Below are 8,934 nucleotides of genomic sequence, written 5' to 3'. Positions count from 1 at the left end.
TGACAGCTAGCGGAGAGTCGTACTGACACCCCTCTGGAGAGGCCGTAGTACCCCGGAAGCGCTCTGCGGAGGCGCACAGTACTTCCCTGCAAAGCGTCTTCGGGTCAGCAGCAAGACTTAAAGGATCACCGCCACAACAAGACTTTGCTGATGAATTAGGCGAAATTACAGCAGCAACAGGCTCACACGATTGCTCCTCGCTAGTGCCCATAAGCTACATGTGACGGGGAAAGGTGTACTGATGGATGTGACTCCCAATCGGTATTATTTTGTGTATTCAAAGCCCAAGAGCTCAGCAGGGTGTAGGCTGGGTTCTTCGCGCACTTGTGCCTTGAGTTGTCTGGTCATTATATAGCCCTGGTGCTGCTTGTACACATACAGATACAGCAAAGTTACAACCCAGTAGATCAGCTGAGAGAGCTTCTGATTGGGGCCTCCTTTAACTCATGGCTAGAAGAGTACAATGAATATATTTAAATCCCAATGACGCTCTACTTCCAGCAGGAGAACTACCTTCTGAGGCTTCAGGGCCCGCTTCGTTGCCTTCACAGCTTAAGGCTTTCTCTGGTTGAGCAAGGGAACCTTGCTTCTCTGTTTTTTCATGTGTGTGCTTCTCTATAGCAGCAGCCATCCCCGCTTGCTCAACCCGCTCGGCCCCATGGTTTCCATACACTTGGCAATTCGCTGACACCGTTGCGTCATCTTGGGTATCAGGCATACTGGGGTCGCCGTTTACCTTTGTGCCCCGTGAATGTGTGTCGGCTGTCCCTCCATGTTGAACCACAGTATTCTCTGTTGCTTTGGGTGCAGCTACTAAGTCTTCTTCATAGGCCTGATTAGGCTGATTATCTTTTGCTCCCTCTTCGTTTGATGGTCCTGTGGTTTCTTCTGCTTCTTTATGTCCTTCTTGGTGTGCATCTCGTGAGGGCGCCTCGTCTTCTTTATCCGTCCGTATTGCCACCCCTTCCCCTCGTTCTGCCTCCGGTTGCTGCTGCTCCTGCTTAGAGAGCAACTTGTGGTCCTGGCACCGAATAATCTGTACAGCGTGCGCCCACACAAATGCCACAGAACGAGCGGAAGAAACTGCTTTCCTGGACCGGACTACCACAGATAAATAATCGCGTGCTAAGTTCAAGCTGCCACGGATTTACTGCATCTAAAACAGCAATCGCCATGGTGGCATCAGCGTCGGCACTGCATTTTTGCAATTTGGCCGGCTCTTCGCCCCCAGATGACGACCTCCACATTGCATGCCCGTGGGAAAGGCCTCCGACTAAGAGGGGCCCTTTTCGAAGGGGAAATGGGTTCCCCTATACACTGCAGGAACATTGCCTTGAACCCACAACATCTTTTAGGTGTATGGTACGGAAGCCACCATCTCCGGACGGGAGCAGCCTTGCCGCTCTGCTCCCTGAAAATTTCAAAGCACGAGACCTATTGGAGTAGAAAAATATGCCGTAAAGTCAGACCTCGCAACCGGAATGTGTCAGCCTTTAATTCAATGGTGCAGCTCGCAATACACACGGGATGCACAAACGGAGCAAAAACATTTTCGTAGATGGCTGGCTGTGGATTGCCCTAAACTCCTAAGGCTCGTCCGCTATTCCCATGCCGGCTACCAGCTAACAGTGTGGTGAGCGGAGTTATATCAGAAAGAGCAGAGCAAGAAGTGGCAGGTGCCTGTACCATGTGCCTCGCCTTGAGTGCCGCTGTTGCCACACTCATGTGCGTTGGCTCCCCCAGCGCTGCCCTCTCCAAACTCTCCTGACGAGTCCATATCCAAATCAACAACTTCAACGTTTGCGGCAAGAGGGCTCTAAGGCGCAAAGAGGCGCTTACACAGGCGCAGGATGTCCACTGCTGAATTCTTGGCGGCTTCTTAGTTGCACTGTTTAGATATTTGGCGGTAAGGGAGGGGTCATAGACAAAGCCTCATGCTCTGGTCCTGTGAATTATTGCGGCCGTTTCTTGTCTGAGTAAACTCGCTTTACCTCATTGGCTATTCCAGATGTACGTTGAATGGCCGTCACTCCCAGCGAATCACTGGAATGTCCAAAGGCCAGCGGAGCTGCCCTAGTGCATCCTGGCTGCTGCGCTTCTTCTTCAACTTCTGATCCTGGGCTCTCTCCGTAGTCACGTTCATTCTCTTCTGTTCCTTCAGGATCTAGAGGACCGTGTTTCAGCAAAAGAAACAAGCTTTCCCCCATGTCTCCTTGTGAGCTCGTTGGCTGAGCAGGTAGCATGGGAAACCCACCTCCGTCCTCCGCTTCTTCAGGGGGCGCTGCCGTATTCCCATAAAAGCTCTCTCCTTCGAAGACCACCGAGTCTTGCCCTCTTTCGCTGCAAAGTTGAGATGCCTCCTCGCCTGCTCCTGCTGCACTTCTTTCTTTTCGTGGAGACCGGAGGGAACCGCAGCTGTGGGCTGGTGAAGGACTCTTGCTGGTAACAGTGATATGCCCTTCTGTTACCTGCGATTCAGGCAATTCAGCTTTTCGCCATCCATTCACATGTTCCAAAGGCAGTATCTCAGGGTGTTCAGGGTGTGAGTCGGCTTGTATGAGGCTGGGTACTGGGGCTTCTTCTCCAGCGCTTGTGCAGACACAGGAAGAGATCTGCCGCGACCCTGTTGCAGCAGCTGCAGCCGCCAAAATTGCAGCGGCAGCTAAAGTTCCAGGGGTCCGGTAAGATGTGCGTAGCGACGACACAGTGGACACGCCAGTAGCAACCACAGCCGCCACAATAGCGGTGGCAGCAGCTGCTGCCCGCCCTCCGTACTCATCTTTCCCCAGGTCCAATTGGGCAGTCCCTGTAGAGCTGCTGGACAGCGCTATCGAAAACCTGGGGTTGTCGTGTAGAGCTTCATAGTTTCTGCCCTCGCAGATTTTGGTCAACTGCCTAGGAGACTCTACACGCTGAACTGTAGTGTTGTTTACTTCCTGGACTCCTACCCCTGTTAATTGTAAGCTCTCCCGAGACAATGCCTGCGTTGATGCTTCAAAGAGATGCGGTGTCGGCTGATATCTCAATTCCTTTGCTAATCCAGGAGGCCTTTCGAAAACATCACTTTCTGGTAATTCATCTTGTACGTCTGACTGCTGGTTGCCGCCCAGGTCCTACAGCACCCAAGCAGACAGCAGGAGTAACAAAAGTCAGCTTTAAGTGTTTCTAGTTGTATGTCCCTTCACACTCCTCTGCCTTGCGTCGCGTGCCAGCGCTGAAAGCCGCACACACAGGTCACGGGCCCCTTCAACTGCGGGCCGTGGTGGAGGGGCACTCTATCTCTGAGGGTATAGCTTTTGCTGCTTCCACGCCCATTGCAGCACTTGACGCAGCGTCTGCTACAGGGGCGTTGACACAACAAGCAAATCCCTATCGGCTCTCTTCAGTTCTCCGCTGGGTGTTCACTTTTGAAAATCGATCTTGTTCTTGTTTAGGTGTGTAAGCACACCTCTCGGGAAAGACTCTGAGGAGTCTCTTTTCCAGTTGTTGAATCGGCTTCAGCTGCCACCCATTGGCTGTCTGCTTCGTCCCTTTGCCCTCCGTTCTCCTTCGCCATCAGCAACCACCGCGCCTTCATGGCGGTTTCTTGCCGCTCCGCCTGCCCACAGTCCAATTTTTCTAGATAGCCATAAAGTTGAAGAACATCAGAGCCCTAGGATGTTGAAGAAAGAGCCTCTTGAATTACCTTGCGACTTACCAGGGAAGCCCTTCTAAACGCCGCACTCACTTCTGTGGGAGGGTCCTCGACCTCCCCAGGAACCAGCCCGTCACAGAAACTGACCCGGCTGCGCCTGGGATGAGCTGTTTCAGAATATTTGTTTCTGCGTCCTTCGGTCAGGCCGCCTGGTGTCCATGCAGGCTGTGCAGAATTCTGCGCTTCAGAGGCTCCCCCGAAAGTGGCGTCAGCATTCACGAAAAAGGTTTCAGCCTCGACTGCCACCTCCGCTTCTTTGCTCATGCCATCATGAGGAGCAACACCAGTGTCACTTGCAGAGTGTGCAGCCTCTTCAAACATCTCATGGTCCCCTTTCACCTCTACACCAACAGCGTCTGCGGCAGGAATGTAAGCCACATGGCTTACAGCAGGAGAAGCACGCCCATCCTTGCGTCCGACAGGACTGCTCTCTTCTTCTGGACTCTTCAGGAGTGGTAGCAAGTCCAAGGACACCGCGGGACTGTTTTTGATAAAACATTCTTTCTTTGCTGGCTCTTCTGGTGAACTATCCACAGTGGAGCCATGCCTGCTGAGGGGGGGGGTCTCCTTTGTGCCTCCTTTGAGAGTTTGAGACGATTCAACGCCCGTAGCCACAGAATATGTCGCCTCCTCACCAGCTTCGCAACAAGATTCTTTGCTAATTGAAGTGATTAAAGAATTTTGCAGCACACTTTCTTTATCAGGGGACTCCGTGAGAGCGATTCCTTCAGTTGAGGGAGACACTGTCAAGCAAGTGCCTACGGATGATGCGTCAACCTCCGGTGTCTCTAACATCACTTGAAAAGAGCATTTGTTTATTTTTCTCGCGAATGGGACACATGCTGGTGCCTCTGCTAGAGCAAGCTCTTCTTCCTTTGGTGCTTCTGCTGCCGAAGGAGGAATTAGCACTTCGTGCGAAGGGTGCTCAGCCTTCAGTGAAGCAGCGGTGCCATCACTAGATTGAATGACCATATCTACCTCTTCAGGGGCTGCTGGTGGGCGCTCTAGCGTCCAGCTACCGCTGGACTCCTTGGTGTCTCCTTTGGATTCGCGCGCAGCATTCCTCTCCCGCTCTACAGTGACGGTACCTTCCTGTGGCTTCTCAGGTGTCTGCTGGTGATGTAAAAAGCCTGCAACCTTTGTTTTTTTGTATTCTTCATGTAGACAGTCCCTCGCACCCTCTGAGCTGCTTGTCAAAGGGACCTCTGGGGCATGCGCTGTAGCTGAGGCTTCGGAAGTAGAGAGAGATTTACCTGCTTGAAGCTTATCCGTCCCAACCTGAAACAGGACACCAAACCAAAGGGAGTTCTCAGTTGAGAAGTACGAGCTAGAGCTTACCATAGAGAGGGTAAATTAACACTTGCGCAAATTGGGAGCAAGTGATACAAAAGTGGAAACTGCCTGTACCGCACCTCTGTGTGAGGTTGACCATCTAGAGGCCAGTTCGCGACATTCATCAAGGCAGGACTGCTGGAGAGCTGAAATGAGCGTAATCTGTAAGGTTGCTTAACCCTTTTTCTGACCGGTTTGTGCATCGCGAGACCTCCTCGTTCATGAGAGGCATCTGCTGCCGAAGCGGCTGAACTTGGAGAAGCGCTGGAGGCGTGCCCTCTCTGTGTGCGTGGTGTTGTATTTCCAAGAGCGGAGAAACGCGAACGTATCCTTTGGCTATAGGGCCCCCGCCTAAGACTACAGTCTTCGCTGTGGGATGATCTATCACATGTCATGATAGTGGCTGCTCTGTTTTTGCACGAGAGAGACAATTCTTGTTCCTCTGAATTGCCTGTAGCCAAGACGCTGGCGATGACGCCTGTTTTGGGGGTGTGCCCTGGCTCTCTGTGGAACCCAGTGTGCATTTCAGGAAGCAAGACTGCCTCCGTGCTCAATCGAAGAGATAAATCTCCTATGTCAGCGCTGGAGTTAAAGCTCGGGACAGGGCCTGCAGGGTGCAGCACAGATGCAAAACTCGGGCAACCCGCTCCCCCGCATGAATTCATTGTTCCCGTACTCTATCGGTCTATCGTTCCCTAGCCGGAGTATCCGCAGGTAGTGCTGCGACATGCAGTCTAATACCGCGCAACCGGAAGAGAGTAGCTGCACATAAGGCTACACATGCAAGCGATAGAGAGCCCAGCACTTGCTGGCTGAACTGTAGACCAACCAGCAACTGTGGCAATCCCCCAAATCTCTGCTGTACGGGCACACTGCACATTTCCGAGATGCGCTTGTCCTTCACTGCTCTCTTGCTCTAGTTTTCGTTTCATCAAGAACGAGCGAGCGGTTCTTGTGCGTAGTTCAAGATCCGTAAGGGGCCATTCACATCCATCAACACTTTCTGGCTCTCTGTCTGCCCCTGTCACTGTGCGGAGGTTTTCGGGATTCAGCATAGAACTGGGGCTCAGACGCTGCATGCCACCACCCCATGACTCAGGCGTTCCTCTACAGAATGGACATAGAGTAGAATCGCGTTCTTTGCTGCTATCTAGAAGAGGGGAAAATGCTGGCACAAGAAAGGCAAGCTTTTTCTGGCCCGCTGTAAGGGCAGTGCTAGGGCATACCTCAGCGAGTATGGCGCTGACGAAATTTTCGACGTATTGCAGCATGCCTAAAAGTGACGGCTCAAGAAGTGCATTTGCTATCTGCTTCCCGTGAGTTTCTGGGCGCCAATTACGCTCAATAAAACGCACACACTCTTCCAAATGCACCCTTCCGTTCTCTAGTCCTTGGGATTGTGTCAAGGCTTGTTTTGTCGTCACCTCCGCTTGCTTAGTGATGCTGCCAATTTGATCTGTCACGTCCTTCAGCAGATCCTGTGCAATTTTGTCTGCTTGTCCACCGTTCTCTATGTGCTCTCGAATTTTGTCGAGGATCGCTTTCTTTCTGTGTTCCATTTCTTTGAGTTCTTGGTTTAATGTGTTGACGTATGTAATGGCACTGTAGTTCCTTTCTTCTAGCAGCGTGAAAATGCGAACAATCTCATCAGCGTCTGCAAACCAAAAAGCCATTCCGAGAGGAACACACTTTGCATCAGCATCAACAATCAAGCAAAACGAAATGATAGAAATACGGGGTACAACGTGCAAAACTCTGCGCTTGGCAGACTTTTTTTCTATTTGATCTCTTGAATGTCTTACCAGATATACCAGTTGACTCCTTGATACTCTTCATAGCTCGTTCAAATAAATCCATTTGCTTTCTATGCTGTCGTATTGCATATCTTTGCATTGTATTCAACAGAGTTGTTTTCAGAATATGTTTCATGAGGGTCTCGGGATCCGTCAGCCTTTCCCCTCCGGACACCGAAAAGGCATTGTTTTTTATTTGTGCGTGGATGTATTGATCATCTTTCGCGGACTTTTCCTCCAGTTCTTTCAGCAATCGATCCTGCAGTATGTAACACAGCAACAACGGAAAACCACGATGGATGGTCGTAAAGCCACTGAGGTCGAGGTAACCTAGAATGATATGACCTGGAAAACACTTCGTATATAGTTTCAGTTTGCACGCTCCTTCCATGGCTCGTCTCGATTTGGGTTTTACAAGCGTTTTGCCTATTTCGCTCTGCCGTATATTTATTTGTTTATTAGATAATAAGTATGGAATCAACGGAAAAAATACCAGCAATTCATATAGCGCTAATTAATCATTGTCTAGCGAGGTTAAGGTAGCGGTATTCAGCCCATCGCCCCGATGCTGAAGGTGTAAAATTTGTACACTGCAAGGCACCAATAGTACATCCACATAGTTGGTCGGAAAGCAGTGTCTTGATACTACAAGGGTGGCAACTTAATGCACAGGATCCAGCAAGCACCTATCCTGGACTGTCTAGAATCATATCAACCTAAGAAAAGTACCGTTGATAACAGCGTGAGTTCCACACATCACTGGTTCCAAATCGTCTTTATTTACAAAAAGCGGTGGACATAGTCATAATTCATTTCAACATCCCAACGCCCATAAACCTATGAAAACGCTTCATTTTACTGCTACTCCTTTAGTTCCCATATACAGTCGTTGTTAGGCGAACCTCAGGTTATTCACTAAGTTGAAACTTGTCAGCGATTGCATTTAAGATGAACTAAGTGTGTGCTCGTTTAGAGGTGCAGACACACATGTTCCCTCAGATCCCTTTCTTTTGCCGCAGCCACACGTCTGTACTCTTGTCTTTCCTTTTCATTCGTTTGTATCAGTTGCGCTTTCCAGGTCAAGGCAGTTTGCTCCTCTTTTTGTGCCGTCTCCAGTTTGACCTTAAGTGTACGAAGTTCCTTTTCCTTCTGTTCAAGTTCCTTCGCAAGATACCTGTGAACTTGTTCTAAGGAGAGCCTATCTTTTCTGTGTTTATCGATTGTGGTACGGATATCCGATACCGCTGATATGACCATGTTGTGTTTGGACGCTGCTTGTGCAACTCTGTTTTCTAGCATTCGCACGTGCTGCTCTGCCTTTTCGAAGTCTTTCAGTGCGTCCGCCTTATTGAAAGAATATCGAACCCTTTTGTCATCATATTCGGCCTGCGCTCTGTCTGAGGCATCAGCTAGATCCTGGAGCTTCCTTTTTTCTAATTCAAGCTTGCGAGTTGTTTTTTCGATGGCAGCTTGTACTGCGGCGAGCGACTCGTCGTTCTTATGGGGCAGAAGAACTGACACAGGGGATTTTCCTGAGGAAGAGGAGACCTGATGATCCTCTTTTACCATTTTGATACAATGCGACTGATCAATCCCATAGGGAAGCATGAATATAATCGAACCTCACATGGCGCTTCTCGTTCCTGAGAGCGCAATTCAGCCCAATGAAGACCCCCAAAATGTTCATGCTGGGCTACTTCATGGGTCTTGCTACCCCCAACGTGACCAAATCTTATACTACTGCGCGAAAGTCACTCTTACTCTGTTAAAATTAATGCATGCTACATGATCAAGCAAGCCACAAAACTAACAATGGAATCGAGGGCGTGAAGGCCCCACGAACAGGAGGCACCGAAACGCGTACAGTGAGCAACTGAAACCGGTATAAACAGGGGAAGGCAGGCAAAGTCAAAAATCATAAAAAAGATAAATTCCAAAAATCTCATAATATACTCATTTATTTGTGCTTTTGCCTAGTGTACCCCCGCATCGGGGCTGAGCCGCATTAGGCTACAGTGAGAATGCTCGCCAATTCTTCTAGAAATCAGTAAACTCGGAATTTGAGGATGCAGCAAAACATTCTGGCCCACCCGCTATTAATTATTCTCCCGATGC

The 8,934-nt window shown here is 49.9% G+C and overlaps 1 protein-coding gene across 1 annotated transcript; it reads right to left on the bottom strand.

The window, feature by feature from the left end:
• Positions 1-439: 439 nt before the first annotated feature.
• LOC34623523 lies at positions 440-8,388 on the bottom strand. Its single transcript, XM_026334832.1, has 11 exons — positions 7,807-8,388; positions 6,829-7,078; positions 5,805-6,680; positions 5,102-5,633; positions 3,698-5,021; positions 3,449-3,544; positions 3,259-3,369; positions 1,992-3,113; positions 1,687-1,816; positions 1,098-1,219; positions 440-1,012 (listed from the first exon to the last, which is right to left on the bottom strand). Exons 1-11 carry the CDS (start codon positions 8,386-8,388, stop codon positions 440-442), a joined length of 5,718 nt encoding a protein of 1,905 aa, XP_026190617.1.
• Between the last annotated feature and the right edge of the window lie 546 nt (positions 8,389-8,934).

This window comes from Cyclospora cayetanensis, unplaced genomic scaffold (assembly GCF_002999335.1).
Source record: "Cyclospora cayetanensis isolate NF1_C8 unplaced genomic scaffold, CcayRef3 CcayRef3_contig_50, whole genome shotgun sequence".
Taxonomy (NCBI): Eukaryota; Apicomplexa; class Conoidasida; order Eucoccidiorida; family Eimeriidae; genus Cyclospora; species Cyclospora cayetanensis.
Note: the sequence above shows the minus strand (reverse complement) of the source record. Positions and strands in the feature narration are given on the sequence as shown.